The 17610-nt window shown below is 38.2% G+C and overlaps 1 protein-coding gene across 6 annotated transcripts in view; it reads left to right on the top strand.

Moving 5' to 3' along the window:
- The window catches only part of RIC8B (RIC8 guanine nucleotide exchange factor B), a 38518-nt gene extending 22218 nt beyond the window's left edge, over positions 1-16300 (top strand). For 2 of the 6 annotated variants that reach the window (XM_075156755.1, XM_075156780.1), the window contains exons 5-10: positions 1451-1604; positions 1923-2018; positions 4536-4680; positions 4831-4975; positions 7243-7362; positions 15183-16300. In XM_075156755.1, the coding sequence (XP_075012856.1) occupies positions 1451-1604; positions 1923-2018; positions 4536-4680; positions 4831-4975; positions 7243-7362; positions 15183-15294 (772 nt within the window). In that variant the 3' untranslated portion in view covers positions 15295-16300. Of the gene's footprint in view, positions 1-1450; positions 1605-1922; positions 2019-4535; positions 4681-4830; positions 4976-7242; positions 7363-13222; positions 13274-15182 lie in introns of those variants that run through there. The other 4 variants (XM_075156762.1, XM_075156771.1, XR_012674560.1 and 1 more) reach the window with 4 other exon arrangements.
- The last annotated feature ends 1310 nt before the right edge of the window (positions 16301-17610 follow it).

Genomic DNA, 17610 nt, shown 5'->3' with positions numbered 1-17610 from the left:
AGGTGTTTGGGAACTTGGTTGTTTAATAAGAAACTGGTAAAAAGAGAACTTTTGATGAAAGGCATGAAGCCACCAAATATTTGTTGAATTTCAGTCTGTTTTGTTTCTGACTATTCCTGAATTATTGGAGAGGAATAACTTCCATGATATAAAAGACAGATCTTAAACAGGAATTAGAAACAAAACAAAGAGAACAAGCTTTCCAAAAAGTAGAAGTTGTCTGAATTTTGGTTGCTAAAAGAGCAAAAGGGAGATAGCACAATGTGGAACAGCCATCTCATCTGATCAGACCAAAACCAGCACACTTGTTAGAAATCCTGTTATGTTTGATTGCCATTATTTGCTTTCTCTTTTAATAATTCTTTCTTAGAATTCCATTCATAACATAAAAACTGAGGGCAGCTTCTAAGTAAATATTATTAAAAGTGTTAAATGAAGTTGTTCGAAAAGTTTTCCCTATTCTTGGAACGCATCGCCAATCCTTGAAACATGGGTGCTCGTAGTTTCATTGATAGCTTTGAGGTCTGCATATGTAAGCCTGAATAGTTCTGTAGTATTTCTGAATATATCCATTTATAAGTTTAGCTGGGCATCAGCAAGTAAATAATGACAGAATTCTAATTTTTGCAGCATCTATGTAATTTAGCCCCATATTCAGGAAGAGTACAAATGCAAGTCTGTGTAATGAGAACAGGATAGATAGCAAACTGAAGGGATGTCTGTCATACAAGAGACCCTTGCAAAGTAAGTTCCATCTTACTCCATTAAAGAGGAGGGAGGGACCCTGTGATCTAATTTAAATCACTTAATGGATATTTGGGAAGTGCTCCTCTTTGTGCTTTGTAGAATGCAAAGACTGCCAGTTACTGAAAGGTAGTGCTTGGTAAATAAACCTGAATCTTTTTTAATGTGCTAAAAGCCTTCTATATTTCCTATACACTACAAGCTAAGTAAAAGTGAAAATATTTCAGGGGACCTGAGAAATTGCCACCACGGCCCACTGTTATAGGAGGAGGAAATGTTTTCTATGGTGTACTTTGTCACATGCGTTGTAAAATGTTTTAAGTTTCAAGGAGGAAAAGACTCGGACCACTGCAAATCAATGTGAGAGTTCCCCCTGCTGTCCTGCAAGATCAGCTGCTGTAACGCACTGCTGGAAGCTGTGCCTTATCTGTGGGATAGGATACTGTGGGGACTGGAAGCAATAACGCACTGCTGCAGTATAGCTTTTGGAGCTTTTGTCTTTCTTTTTCCTTGTTTGTTCCAAGAGCCAGCACTCAGGCGATAATGCATGCCACCTTCTTTAAAACCCAGAGAGTAGAAAATAAAGCATTGTTTGAGTTGCAGGGCCTCTTTTTGGTTGCAGTTGTACAAACAGTTTACGGGGAGTTGTACTCTGTTTTTCATTCTCTCTTCCAAATGAATAATGAATTTTTAAAATCTGTTTCAGCAATGCAGTCAACCTCTTAAGCAATGTTCCCGTTTCTTGCTTGGATGTTCTTATTAGTCCATCATCTCAAGAGGAAACAGATATAAAATACAATGGTATGAATATGGGAGCAATTCAAATTTTACTGGATTTCATGGAGAAGAGAATAGACAAGGTACGGGCTGCAAAAATTCTTCACAAAAGGGGCCTCTTTCAGTAAAGCAAAATACTTTGCCTTTCAGACAGTATTTAGCACAAATATGGACGTCCTTGCTTCTAGGTTGTGAAACACCTCAAAATTGAGAACAAATTCCTGTGAACATCTGAAGCATACTTGCTTGTGTGTGTGTGAGGATGAACATTTGGCTCTTTGTTTGTATCTATGTAAAGTTCATGTTTTGGCTGTCATATAGGACTTTATTGAAGGGTTCGTAGGATTTGAAAAGGAAAATTTGCTTTTAAAAATGTTTTCTTTTTATTTGGTTTTATTTAGGGAAGCAGTTACAGAGAAGGTCTGACTCCAGTTCTCAGTTTATTAACTGAATGCTGCCGAACTCATAGGAATATCAGGAAGTTTATCAAAGCTCAGGTAAGTAAAATATTGATCAAAATTTGAATATGAAGCTAATGATAAACTTTCTGAGGTTTGTACATCAGTGCAAGATACTGATACTTTAAAAGTATGAATGGTTTCATATTAAATTACCCACAAAGTTCTCTGCAGTGTTTTTTTCTGTTAGGTCTCTGACAACTGTCAGCTATAGAAACAATTTTTCAGTCATGTAAGTCAATAGATACTATGGCCTAAGTTCCACAATACATTTTGTAGAGCTGTTAAATAATAACATTAGAGGTATTGTAAAGCTCTGTAATGAGGGTCACCATGGATCATGTGACACAGGGGCAAAGAACTCCGTGCGGTCTGACCCCTTACATCCAGCATATCAGAAAAATTTCAGTGCAGCTAATAAAACTTTGCAAGGCTGTGTGGTAGCCAGTGAGGCTACAGGTGTTTTGATGGGTTCGGCTTGAGCTTTAGTTTGCCCTCAGCAGGCAGGAGTCACTGGAATTGAAACTTGAGTACCAGTGTGTATCAGCTGTTCTGTCAGAGTAAAACTCTGTCCCTGAACAGAGGCACACTTCGTCACTTCGTCTCTTAAAAGAGCTGTTTAATACAGTACAGACTGTGGGTAGGCTTTTTACAGGAAAAAAAGATTTCCGTGCCATGGTTAAAGATCTAAAGGATCTCTATGGCGTGGTGGTTGGGTGTGGTGTTTTCTGTTTGTTCTGCTGCTTTTGCTGAAGTCGAGTCGAGAAAAGTTAAAAGATGAGCAAGGGGAGACAGCTGAAACCAGCTGAGAAATATTCTTTTTCCTAAGCTGCAGTGATTTTTGGGTTGCATCTTAGATGCTGCTCCCAGATCAAAGCTGTGCCTGAATTCATAAAAGGAGTTTATAATGGAAAAGAGCATAGTTTGCATATATTTTCGGCCTCCTTCATCTGTTCAGAAAAGTGTTTTTGAGGAATTTAAGAAACTCGTTCTTGGTGTTTGTTTTTGTTCACAGCAGTTCTTTCCTAGGATACTCTTCTAATCTGTTAAGTAAAAAAAAAAAAAAAAGTTGCAGAGCCAAATGTTCAGAAGATAGAAAATGAAGTTGTCTGCATGTTTTTACGACATCTTGGCGTCTAGATGTCAGGATGTAATTGCATGCTGTCTCTTACCACAGGACCACTGCCTCATATAGTGCACAGAATGGATGGGTGCTGCTAACCGCATGACCGGATGTTTGATATTTTGAATTATCCTCATTGTTAAGTGTTGGCCTTAGGCTTTATTTATTGTGCACTATTCAAATTCTGATCTGAAGACAGAATGATTAATTTCCTCATGGACTGTCCTATGGCACTCATCACTGTATTAGTATTAGAGTATTCTAAAAACATTAATTCATTCTTACAACACTCTGTGAAATGGCAGTCATGGTACTGTCCCCATTGGGGAAAGTAAGCAGGGACAAAGTAAAATGGTTTTGCTAATTGTTTGAATACTTAGTTTGAAAAAGATGGGATCTGTTTTTTTCAAAGTAGCCAATACTGTATCGGTTCCCAGTGAGTCCGATTTCAGTAGTAATTGTGCAGTAATTTTGCACAGAACATGACATTTTTACATTAGACACCTAGAAGACAAAGGACCTGCAGTTTCTTATGACAATTAGTGACATCTTTGGTTTCATTCCCTAGTAAAACATTGAAGATCCATAATTCTTACAGGAGTCTTCAGACCATTAAATATTTCATATTACGGCCCAGATTTGTTTGCGGATCATATCATATCCTGTGAATGTGAAAAAATTAATGTAGGTTTTGAGACTGAATGCATATGCGCAAGGAGGCAGAAGTTACGTTGCGAAACCAGCCATATTTTACGCACCTCCTGCCTTTCTTGAGGGTTGAAGTTAACAATATTAATGACATTTAATGAGAAAAATAGTCTGTTTGAGGAAATATTAAATAGTGTTTTCTCCAAAATCTTTTGAAACAGCTTCAGTTTTTAAAAAAGCGTTTTCTGGGAGAAGTACGCATTTCCTCTATACACATAGAGCCAATTTTTGAAATTCATGGCAGTAGAACTTGCCATGTAACTTATTTTCCTGCTTTTTCACTGTAAGTATATTCATTGTTCTGTATTAATTACACATCATGTTAATATTGTAAGTTTCCTTAAGCTGGTATTTTTAGTGCTTTTGCCAGATATTTGAGCAAAACAGAAGAAACAAAGAACACGAGGATACTGCTGCATATTAGCCAACTATTTTGGGACACTCATTTGTGCTCTTAAACTGCTAATAGTTGTCTTTTTTTTTAAAGTCTGTGTTTGGGACTGAGTACTCTTCTGCCCAGGATGGTAGACCAGAAGGCCTGAGTATGTTAAGAAGCAAGAGTCATTACTAGTGCATGTAAGCATAGTTGGATTGATTTTATTCCTTTTTCTGAAGGAGCAGAGCTTACAGTATTTTCTTGTTCTGTTGACTGTGTGTGTTTCTGCAAGGGTTGGATAGGTTTTGCCATGCATTCTATACTGTTTTTCCTTTTTTTGTGCTGCTAGGTATTGCCTCCGTTAAGAGATGTATCAAATCGTCCAGAAGTTGGCACAACAGTGAGAAACAAGCTTGTGCGCCTTATGACACATGTTGACCTTGGAGTAAAGCAAATTGCAGCAGAATTTCTCTTTGTTCTTTGTAAAGAGAGAGGTAAAAATTACTTCTTCTCCCTTTTATATAAGGTCTTGCTGTAATTAGTATATTTGCCTCTCGCTGTAACTCTCGATTCTTTCAACACTGTGCTGGTTTTTGTTTTGTAGCTGAATATAGCTGAATAATTTTATGTATCACTCTTTGCAGTTGACAGTTTGTTAAAATATACAGGCTATGGTAACGCGGCAGGATTGCTGGCAGCAAGGGGCCTCTTAGCGGGAGGAAGAGGAGATCATTGGTACTCAGATGATGAAGATACGGATACAGAAGAATACAAATCTGCAAAGCCGAAGTATAGTATTGTTTTCAATTCTGCATATCTTGTTGCAATTTAGATGTTTTGACATAATTTTTTTGTTTCACCTTTTCCAGAGAGGCCAGTTTTGGAATTACATGTGCTTATGTTCACTACTGTCTCCTGTTGACTTCATGATCTAATTATTGAGAAACCAGCCTCTAATAGTGACCATCATATAGTCGGATGGCTGTGAAAAAAGAAAAAAAAATCACTGATTTAACTTCAGTAAGGGGAACTACATAAAAATGAAAACTTTTCAAAAAGAAATAAGGAACAAAAATGAGAAATGTTTGTGGATGGTCTAGGAGCAGTTTCAAGATGCATATTAGAGGTTCAGAGTACATGTGTGTTCTTCATTTAAATGGATACTTAAAAAGCTGGAATTATTAAATGAGAGTAAAGGAGGCTATCGGAGATGATACTGTAAAAGAGTAACAAAGCAGGCCAAAAAGGTTTTGAAGAGCAACTTACTGGAGGCATTAAGAATAAAAAGAACCTTCTTCACAGGTTCATCAAAAGCTGGAAGCCTGCAGTATGTATATGGTCATTAGATGGTTGAGATGTAAGTAGGCAGAGAAAGGGGGCAAGTCCATAGCAAAAAAGCTAAAGGAATTCTTTGCATCATTGTAACTATGAGGAAGTTTGGGGGAGTTCTCAGGTGGGATCCTTTCTTTACAGACTATGAGTCTGAATAACTATTTAAAATTCCAATGTGAAAAGAGATTTCTGAAGAAATTGAGCAAATTTTAGGAAAAAATTATAGTAACAAACTTAGCAAGGATGTCTTTTGCCCCAGATTTTCCAGGAACTCACATGAAGTTGCCAAACTACTAACTACTGTTTGTGGGGTATATCTCTGTAACAGAAAATAAAGGTGTCAAATGTGGCTTAAGGTTTTAAGCGGGACTTTGTAAAAAAGGAACAAACCGGTAGGTCTAGTTTTAGTCAGATTGCCTGATAATAAAATTTTCCTAAAGAATCAAGTAAGTCACATAGGTAAATATGGAAGGAGCAAAATAACTCCTGTAGAAGTCACACCTTAGGAATCCAATATATTTGTTTGAAGGATTCAGTGGTCTTATAGAAGCTCTGTCTGTTGATTTTTATTAATTGTAATTGATTTGGTGTTAAAAGTTTCAGTTTGTCATGTTACATCTATGATTTGATGCCATTTTAAGTAGGTTCTGAAATTGTGGATAGTGGGCACCTGAAGCATGTTATTTTTCCGCTTTATTCTGTTTTCCTTGAATTACACAGACATGATTAGGTATATGACGGGGGGTTGTGACTCACTAAAAGATTTTTATTAAGGAACGCAAATGAAAGACAGGATTAAATGTAGGAGAAGTTACAGGAATTATATTGTGTCTACGCCAATAAAAGAACTCTAGAACAGGAGCTTTTATTTCTGCACTTCAGGATATTTTTTTTCTTGCTCTTTTGTCTCTGCTCTTCTTTCAAAAGCCTAACATTCAGTTATATGCATATAAGTAAAAGTATGACATCTATTTAGTTATAAAAGCTGACATTTAAATGAAACATTCAAGACAATTGTCAGTTGCTTTATGCATCTATACATTTTCTGTATTGCTGTTAAATGTTTGTGATTAAATTGCTTGAAAAGGCAATTTGCCCCGAAAGTGTTCTTTGAAACTGTTTATCTGCTTTTGTTACTTACCATTCCTGTATCGCCATTCACTTGTTTTAACAGTGAAAATAACTGGCGTTGTAAATTCTCAAAGTAACCTTAATTTGGTTTAAGCAAAAATCATCATAGGAGGTGAATAGTAAACTAATTCAACAGTTCTTCATGAATAAGAAAATGTAACTGGAACCTGTCTGTATTTTTTAAATTAAGCCTGCACAGAATTCGTTGCAAACATGTATCTGTCATTCTGTTCCCCATCTATGTCATTATTACTAATGATGTTGTCCTTTTTACCGTCATTATTCCCCTGCTTTCAAACTGCTTGTGTATGGGTTGTAACATAACAAGTACTAGTAGAGTGTGCATTTCTGAGTAGCTAACAAGAAATTAATACAGTGAATCAACAAGATAATACCGTGATTCATGGGAAAAGGCTGCAAAAAAGGTATAAATATGAACATTGGCTATTTATAGTAAAAACTTTCATGTGCAGTTCAGACAGTGTTAGTCTTAGTTTCTGTTAGTGTGTTCCTCTTTCCTCCTATCAAGAAGATAGACAATTTACGTACATATTTCTGTAGAAATGTAAACTGTGTTGTTTTTCCACCTCCAGCATTAACCTTATCACTGGTCACTTGGAAGAACCAATGCCCAACCCAATGGATGAGATGACAGAAGAACAAAAAGAATATGAAGCTATGAAGCTTGTCAACATGTTTGATAAACTTTCCAGGTATTGTATCATAGCTGCTTTTGAGGGAGGCAGCTCATATCCTGGCTCTTTACTAAGGTCTAGTGCTTCAAAATAGTGCTATAATCAGCTGCTTTGCAGGATTAGGACCACTTTAACTGCAGAGAAAAATGTTTAGCACTTCAAAGAAAAGAGCGATATGTAACAGGACTTCAGAGGAAGCCTCTTTTAGAGAGGATTGGGCAGAATCAGGAAGATCTGGAGGTGAGGGGACCTGCCTTCTAAATGGATAGGCTGATAATAATGAAAAGAATTTCTCCTTTTAAAGTATGGGACACAATCCAAGCCCAAGGCAAGTGCACTCATTTTCCCCAAGTCAATGAGCAGCATCTCATGGTAACTACTTTCGTCTGCTGCTTGTATGAAGAACGAATACAGTGTGAAAATAGTTGTCACCAGAAGCAATAAGTTATATAATAGAGCAATTAAGAAGGAATTTACAATTAAGAATTATTGTGGATTTATTAGGGTGAGTGTGAACTGGATTACAAATGAGCCTTTATAATTTGTTTTAAACGACTGAGATAACGCCATAAAAGAAAATGGTACTTAATGTGACATAAAAGCGTATGTTATTGATAAAGTTGATTTTTATTTTATAACTTTCTACATACAAAAAGGGAACAGACTTGTATTGTTACCTATAGTTGTTTTTCTCTTTGACTCAATATGCCTAAAATTTGCTGGTTTTTTTCCGCCCATACTTGTAGGCATATTGGAGTGATGGCTTGTAGTTTGTTTTCTGTGTAAGCAAAGTTTTACATTCTTGAGGAACACTTAATGTAACACTAGTTTACCATTGAACTGAGCTGTAGGAATTTAGGTAAATATGTAAGTGGATCATTCTTCAAACATGGGAAAACTCAGCAGCTAGAAGTGTGTTTGTATTTTGTAAGAGTCTGAAGATATTCAAATAACAAGATCTATTGAGAGAAATTCAGCAAACCAAGTATTTTTACATCTCTATTAAAGATTAGGAATACAGCAAAAGATATGGGTGAATCTGCATTTTACATTAGCTGAGAAAGACTGAATTATAAACAGGAGCGAAAGCAGGGAAGGATCTCGGAACAACTGATCTGAGACTGTCAGTAAAGTAATTGGATACTTTTTCACATTATTTGCATGGAAAGCAAGCGTAGTATGTTACAGTCTTTTTAATAAAGAGAAGAAAATGCAATGCACATGTAATCTTAATTGAACTACTACGTAAAATGGAATGATTGCTATGTAAGCTAGAGAATTAAAGTGCTGAGCGTTAGGGGTACCACCACAATAAAATGACTAAATGGTCTAAGACTTTTTTAAAAGGAAGATTGAGACCAGAGATAAACTAGGACTGAAGACGAGCCAGTTGCTATCACTATAGCAGTCACACAGAAAGTCCCAATGGCGTTACTGTAGCATAAGAGCCTTTTCAGTCTGGAGGCTGGGAGACACCTGCTGTGTTGCCTGCTGCAAACTGGCAATAACTAAGCAGCTGGTGCCCTGTGTCCCTACTTAGCCTCTGGGCCGGCAGCATTACTTTTACCTTGGGCCTTCTGTGTCAGTTACATCCACCTGCACTTTCTGCTGCAGTACTTAGACCGCGAACTCTTCAGGGCTGGGACTGTTTTTGTTGTAAGGTTTTTGTTTGTTTGTTTTTTTAGTATAGTGATTACTGTGGGACAGTGTTGTTGATGTGACCCCATTAGGTGCTGTGGTAACATGAATAAAATCACTTGACTGTTCTTCCCACCCTTTTTGTTTTAATGAAATTGGGGGCGGGGCGAGGGGGAGAAAAGCTGGCAGGAAGGAAAAAGAAAGACTTGGTTTTGGGAGGCTGTGGGATGTTTTTAATGAATGTAATTGAGTGCAATTGTGGGGTTTGCAGATGTTAAATAAAATGGGAAGCTGCCAGTGTTGTATACAAGACGAAAGAGTTAGTAACACGCTGATAGTAGTGGGAGTCCCTCCACATTTTTGGAATTGAACACCTCTGCCTCCAGCTTAAGCCCGTCAGTGCTGGGAGTTTTGAGAGACTTAAATCTATCAGTGGAATGCAGTTTTTTTCCTTGGTTTGCAACCTACAAATCTAAACCGGAGGTTGCCTTGATAGGAGTCTTCAGTTGATTCTGGGTTTTTGAATCTTGCTTTGAGGCAGACTGCTGGTGGCAGGTTTCCTACTTCTGCTGGTCTTTGTTGTTGTCACCGTAGGTGGGACATATGCCATGAACTGAGCAGTTGCAGTTTGGTGCAGTGCATTGCTTATAAGAGGGGAGGAAGTTGGACAGGGAACCAACAGCTCCTTCTTTTAATCTTGAACGAGTTTATTTAACATTATCTGTGTAACTTCAACAAGAGCTTAGTGAACTTGCGTGATGTACAGCAAAACTGGTTTGCTTAGTACACTTGTATTGTCCCAGGAATGGAAGCTAAGCTTTAAAGAGCTAGCATGCTTTTACTGGAGAAAGGTACAAAAAAACAAAAGTTGAAGGGACTGACAAACTTGCTTCCCTTCCTGACTGATGAGGATAATCAGGCCAGTCTGTCACTGGGGTGCTCTAGATTTGGCTTTGTCTGGCTCTGTATCATTTTTGAAAAGTTACCTGGTGACAGATTGAACTCAGAAAACAAATTTGTAAAACAGTACTACTTCATTGAAAAGTTACAGCCTTCATTAATGGCTGCAAACTGTTTACACCGTACCCTTTGTACAGTTTTATTGAAACTATAAATAATAAAGTGGCATTTTCTCCCTTGTTCCATAAGTGGATTTTTGCTCCAGGTTTCTCTTTATTTTCAGCATTGGCACTGAAGAATTGAAACTTCTTTGAGGTGATGTAAAACTGATCCTTTTGGTCATTTCAGGTCTTACTTCCAAAGTTTTTCTATTCTGTTAGGTTGTTGGTGTTTAGGCCTGTTCATGGGGTAGTTGACCATTGCAAGGCTAAATTAAAATTAATCACCCAGTTTTGTGTTATCAAAATGTATGGAGGAAATCCGAATATTGTTTGTGAACCCATTTCCCCTGCCCCAATATTTTAACATAGACTTGGGTTCTGCAAAAGCTTTTACAGAAATTCATGTTTTCCTCAAATTTGGCTGGGTGAGATTACTTTTTAAAATCATTATATATATATTAATTATAAGTGTAAATGAAGATGAAAATCTTGATTACTGCAGCTCTTGGGAGATGTAGATGTTACTTAGGTAGTTTGCTGGGTGCCTAAACTTGGCCCTGAAGTAACTCTATCAGCTTTGTCTGCAGGTAAGGGTCAATACTATCTTGTTGATTCATTGAGAATTGTTTGGTGACTGTAAATCAGTGTCCTCTGTATATGATGCTCCTCTTTGAGCTTTGAAAACCTCCCCAAATCTGCAAAAAGATTTAACTCAACCTTTCATTTTTGCAAAATATCAAGATAGCCACCTTTAATCAGTGTTGTATGATATTCTGTCTGTTTATATCATAGATTATTGGAAATACTCTGTGTTAATTAAAATGTCTGGGAAAAATGCTAACATTTTTTCTATTATAAATGGTAGGTAGAATTGTATATTAATTGACTAATTTAAAATGTCAGGATGCTTTTTCCAAGCCAACCTTCTGTTAATAGCAAGAATCCTTTTGCTGATGAAATGGTCTCCAATTATCACAGCTTGGGTTTTGTTGTACATTGAACAGAAGTCAACAAAACGAATATGTAAGAGAACCTGTCTAAATAAGCAACCGTACTCATTAAAAACACAAAATTAATCATAGGATGAATGAAGAAGGCAATGTTACGTAGATTTTTTTTTCCTCCCCTTTCTAATCATAGAAGAAAGTAATGTTACGTGAAAGGATCGGAACTATTATGTAGTACTCAATTATAAGGAGGTGAATAGGTCCCTAACATGCCATTTTATCAAAGGAGCAGACTGGTGTTTACATGATGGCTGTTTCATTACAGACACCGTCATTAATTCCATGTGTCAATACTGCCCTATAGCACATAGAGCAGACAAGAAAGAGTTACGCTTCAGAACAAGGGAATGATTTTTGAGTCGTTATCAAGCTAAATGACAAACAGGAAGCTAGAACTTGTATAGATATATTTGAAGGGACTCTTGGGAGATGTGGAAGTGGAAGAAGAGAATGCATTTTACCAACTGTTTAATTATGGTGTGTTTCTAAGTACACTTGAATAGAATGCTTTGTTTGCATTAGAAAAATGAATGTTGCAAGAAGGTGTATTTGAGTATATGGGAGGTCACATAAGGTGTTTAAATATGTATAAATATGCACATTGTGTACTTGTATATATCTGCACGGATACAGAAATATTCCCGCGGCCACCCACTGGGCTGAAGTGATCTGTCTTCTGCCCTATAGATGTACCATAAACATCCGGTTTCTGGATAGTGAACTGTCTTCTGAGGCTGTATGTGCCAGTTTCTGGTGCTTCCCTTGCCACCTTGTATTTCGCCTTAAACAGTTAAGACATCCTCAGCTAGCCCAAGTTGTCAAAGCTCGATTGAGGTCTCTAAGCAGCCAGTGCTAAATGAGTAAATTGTTGAGGCTGGCAGAGCTGAGACCGTCCATACCAGGTAAGGATCAGCTCTGTGGGCTTCCGTGTGGTACTGAAGTTAGCTGAGGGATGCCTCTTGCAATCCTACCCAAAATTCTGTTATTTAGCAGATAGTTGTTCCAAACTTCTGAAGCTAGCTTTGTAGGCAGACCAGATCTTTTCATCTGTCTCCCTCTGTATTTTTCCTCTTTGAAAAACAGGAGTAAGCTTGTGTAGTGTTCAGAGCTTGCAGTCAAGTCTTCACCAGTGAAAGGATGCCATGTTTTACACCATTTTAGGACTAGATTATGGTTAGGAAAAAACCAGGCTGATCCCTGCTTCTTCTCCTACCTCTTATTTTGGTGGCCTAGACTATTTCTGTCTTCATACAGTTCAGTTTTAGTGGGTAACGTTTGTCTGAGGAAGGATGTATGGTGATCAGCCTCCTAATACAGAGAAAGAATAGCAAACTTGTAAAGACCATCATTCATCCCGTTCAAGGACTTGCATAGCAGGAAGCTCATGCAGGAACAGAAAGGTGATTGATAAACATCCTTGTTATTCTATGAAATGCGAGATCAGCCTAGCTCATGGTTAAAGCCTAGAGAGGAGGAAATCCATTGGGAACCTCAGATGCAGTACAGCACAGATCATAATGGTGCACTTTGAAATGAGTACAGCGAGCTGAGAAACAGGCTTTTGAGCATCGTGAAAGAAGATACAAATGCACTTCAGTGACTCATACTTCTACATTACATTGTCATGCAAAACTTGGTGCATTTATCCCCAAAAGACCTCCACAAAAACCACACACCAAGACTGGCGCATATAGATGTGACTTGTCTATTGCATGTGGCGTTCAGTCTCTCCGCAGATGACTCACCGGGAGAGAAAAAGTTTCTATCAAGTTCTGGAGTGTGTGTAAAAGCGAAGCATGAAAGGGAAGTTGCAGAGAAAGAGCTTTTTCTTTATCATTGACAAATGATGAGATAGGACTTCTTGACAATATTTACAGATAGATACCTTATAAGTATCCTTATGTGAGGAGAGGGATGTCCCCACATAAGGGGACCTTGGGACCTTGTTTTCCCATGTTTCTCTGAACTGTTTCTTTATCCTTTACTAGCCATTATAATTTATTTATTATCAATAATAAATTTTAAATTTATTAATGATGTGATTCTGTGACTTGTGGCTGCAATGTTAAAAGAGTATGCGTTGTGGTTTTTAAAACAAAAATCTAGGATCCTCTCAGCTTAGAGGGCAAGCAAAGGTGATTTCGTTCTTTGTGGCTATGTTTTTACTTTTAGGACTTAAAAAATATGAGCAAGAACTTACTCTTCAGGTTATTCTTCTCCAAAAGTAAGCGTATTAGATCATTACTGAGGCTTGAACTTGAGTAAATGGCACTGAAGAATTGTTGCAAGACTGATTACAGATTTCAAAGGACACTTGGTTTGTATTATGGTGTTTAAAGTTTAAAAGCCAAAAAAGCCTTAGATGCATAGGGGGTTTTCCTGTGAAAAAAGTCCTTGCTATTAGATGCAACTCCAAAGCACTCCGGCTTTGCCTTTGGGGGACCCCTACAGCAGGCAGGGAGGGTTCTGGTCCTGTTTGGACACTAGATTTGGAGTCTTCATTTTTTGAGCCTTTTCGAATCTGATTTTGAGTATTCTTCTGATGTCTTCTCGTACACATCTCTAGCAGATACTTGAAAACTTCAGAGTGCTCGCATTTGGGCAGAATCTGCATCCTATAGATCGCATTGCCTGAAGGAGGAGGACTGGCTGTCAGTCCTCAAGTATGGCAAGCCATCTCCAGTCTATTTAAAGATAGATCCTACTCTTACACACACGCACAGGCAGAGTCCAGCCTGTGCTTCGAGTATGGTCATTACAAACCTCCTTCCCTGGCCCCCAGCTTCCCACCCAGACCTGGTTAGCCAAACCACAGCAGTTTTTCCAGGTCCAGTTTCTCATGTTTTGAAACGCTGCAGGCAGTGGGATTTGTGAGCTTATCATCCTAGTATCTGATTGCCACATCTGCGCAAATAGCTGCATTTCTCTTGCTGGTCTCTGCCCTTCCTGAGCAAAAAAGACTCTTGGAGACTTAATTTAACTGCTGCTTGAGTGTACAGTATCTAGCATACGCATGCCATGTAATTCAGGTGTTGCCTTTCTTGCTGTTCCTGTGGTTGTATTACGGTTAGATTGCCAGCTGTGTACAAGCAATTTTTGTCCCTTTTTTCAGTCAAGGTAGTAGTGCAGACCAGGCAGAGAGCTGGTAAAATGCCTTTGCTTCCCCATTGAGTGATGGAGTTTTATTGTCTGCGGCTCGGGAGGGTGGTATATGTGTGTTAAATCGGCAGTTTTACTGGGCTGCCTTTCAAGCGAGGGGTAAATTGACATCAAGCCTCGGCTCCTTTATTTAAGGTGACTCCTGAATATTTAGAGGTATTCTCCGTTGTTTTTTTTTTTCAGCAGAAAATCAAAATGTTATCTTTGCCCTTACAGCTTTTGCCATAATCCACATATAAATGAGGTGATAAAAAGTAAGGATTAAATAAATCTTTGCTAATACTTTTTGATTGGCTTAATCAATAATTAATCATCTCTTAGATGAGGCTGTAGCTCGTGGAGTAGATATAATTGGATTAGCTGCTGAGAGGCCTTTGGAGCTTTGAAGAGATTAAAATGGCTGTCAATCCTGTAATTAAACTGCCACAAACAAAAGCAATAGTATTAGAATCAGTCAGCTTTTTTTAAATGAATCAACAAGTACTTACACACCCCTAGTAGCGGTGTAGGCAGTCTGTTCTCGTAACTGATTTATTTCCTTCAACAAGATGAATATGTATCAAATCATTGTTTTAATTGTCTGGGCATATATTGGCCAGAATGGCAGGTGAAATTTTAGGAAGAAATGGCTGTCAGAGAACTCGTAGAAGAAAAGCTAGTTTGTGTATCTAAAACAGTGAACCTGCTCCTTGTCTTGAGCCTATTAGGCACTGACTTTTCATGGTGTCTTTAATTGGCTAAGTAGGTTTGGCCTGCATGAATGAAGTCTTTATCTGCCCTGCTCTTCCCCTCCCACCTATTTTGGAAGGTTTTTTGTTCCTCTTTTTTCAAAACGGAGGGCTTTAGCAGAAATAACTTCCTTTTAAAGGCTCATTATGTACTAAAGCATATACTGTATGTGACTGTATTATACACATGTGAATTGATATGTGTGCATATGCTAATATATATTCTTTTTTTAAATCTCTTACAGAGATGAGCTTATAAAACCAATGGGAGTGCGGCCGGATGGTACAATGGCTCCTTTGGAAGAAGCAGCCAGCCAGTACCATACCAACAAGCAAGACAGTTCAGATTCAGACTAAAGCATCACCTGCTTCACTCTCAATTCTCCTCTAATCCACACTTTTCCTTAGAGCCACGACACCTTTTATCTAGTCATTTTATCCTCACATTAGCCAGCATCACTTTAACTGTTCTATTATTGGGATATTTAAATGATGGGTCCTGTGGTGTAATGTCTGAATTTTTGTTATGTCTGTTTAAAGAACATACCAATTTATTAGTTTATGATCTTTATTAATTTAAAACTAAATGTATTTCAAAGGGATAAAAAGTGAAAGCCTACAATGTAAAATCAAATACAAACTCTTCAATTTTCCAGAATCCTGTTTGCTGAACTCTGTAGGTTTTCCCATTCTTGATTTTTTTTTTTTTTGTATTGTCTTGCCAGTCTCTCCCTTTATATAATTGTAATTAAAGAAGCGTGTTTGCTTAATGGCATTAGGAGCAGAAGGTGTTTAAACTTAGAAGTCTGACCTCGTGAAGCTGCTTTAACTGGCATTCAGCAGTGATTTCAGAGCTACCCTTTTTAAAATGTCATTGGATTTCTTACTGCTGCATACTTCTGTGGTTAAGCTGCTGCTTAAGATTTTACCAATGTGTCAGTCACTGACTGCTGCTAAAATTACCTTTAAATTGGGAACAAGATGATGTATGTTGTTTGTCCTCCTTCCCCCCCTCCCCCGTTAAGACCACACGAATATACTCCCCTCCTGCCATCTTCGGTTAAGTAAAAACATCCCTATTCAAAACAGCATTCAAGTATGTACACTTAAATGTTGCCATGAATGGGAGTGGACTAAAGTGAAGTGATGTGCAAGTGTTTTACTGAATTGGGGCCTGCTTTTGGAGCATAATGGGTATGCCTCACTTGAAGGGAAGTCAAACTAATCAACGAAGAAATATTTCCTTTTAGGGAGAACTTAGGAAGCGATGGGGTAGAGAATGGGAAGGTGGGAAGAAGAAGGAAGTGTCACTTTCAACTCTGTACTCTTTAAAAACAAAGATTAAAGTTTTAGGCGTGCTGCATTGCTGTTGTCGCCTCTTTGCCTGCTTGGTTTCTTTCTCTGTGTGTTTCTCCCAGCATGAATTACATGAAGAATAATCCATGTCCTAGTTTATAATTCCTTTTTTTTGCTCAGAAGTGTACACATGCCATTCCTTGCGAACCTTTCAGAGGTTGGTGAAGGTTCTCCAGTTTGTTTCCTACGACTTGACACTGGTTCCCTGAACTAAGGAAGTTGGTGTTCGAAGACCTTGTAAAGGGAGGACTTGGTATGGAATCATGCTGTGGTTTCCCATGTGAGGAGTTTCCACAGATCTGCTTAGTCTTCCGAAAGGACTAAAAAGAAATAATGCACTGCTGTTCTCTCAGCAGTAAATTTGTTTTCTCAAAGGACAGGAACTTAGGGACATTAATTCTATACATTTCTGTAAGCAGGGACCTTCCTGAATGTTAAAACATCGATGTTTTGGGTTATGACTTGACTTGGGCTACATTGCTGCATCCACATGGAGCACCACAATTTGCATAGGGGGAAAAGGAAGCCAGCTGCTGTTCCACACAGCAATAGCTAAAGCAAAACCCATCAATATATTGGTAATACTGTAATCATACCTATTATGTATGAATGCCAAAGGGGGAGGGAGGAGTTGTCCAGGAGCAAAAAATACGCTTAGCTGCATCTAAGCTGGGTCTCAAAAATGTAATTCTGGGTTTAGCATCATCCACTGACTACTCTGAGCCCAGCACAGGCAAGTAGTAAGTGCTGTGCAGGTGCAAAGAATTTATGAACCCTCCCGGAGGAGCAAAACTTGACTAGCTCTGTTCATGAGGAATTGAGTCCTGTCTTGGTATCAGCTGAGGCTGTTTCTTGGGGCTGGAGAAGCAGTTATTTCAGTAACAGGCTTCTGTATGGGTTGCTATAGAGGGATGAGTACAGAGCATGAAAAAGAGCAAAATCTCAATTTGTTGCTTTACAAGTTGTAGAATATGCTCCTACGATTAGCTGGCTAAAGAGATTAATAAAACAACAATGGCTCCAGGGACCTCGTTACAAATGGTATAGCATGAGGCTTTTGTGGTCTGGCTCCTGCCAATTGCAACAGGGCAACAATAGTCGCAGTGAACAGTTCTTCTCTTTAGTTTATCTTGGAAAATACATGCTCCTAGTAGGTTTTACAGATACGAGATGCTGCTTCCATTAAAAAGAAAAAAATGAAGACATAGAAGCATAGAAGGTTCTGCCTGAATCCTCTAGCTCAAGAGTGATTTTCGTAATTGGGTTGCCTGCAGGGGGAGTGCAGGTTGATCTAGTTAAATGAATAACTTGCACTAG

The sequence above is a fragment of the Calonectris borealis genome, chromosome 1 (genome assembly GCF_964195595.1).
Source record: "Calonectris borealis chromosome 1, bCalBor7.hap1.2, whole genome shotgun sequence".
Lineage (NCBI taxonomy): Eukaryota > Metazoa > Chordata > Aves > Procellariiformes > Procellariidae > Calonectris > Calonectris borealis.
This window is presented reverse-complemented; position numbering and strand designations above follow the sequence as displayed.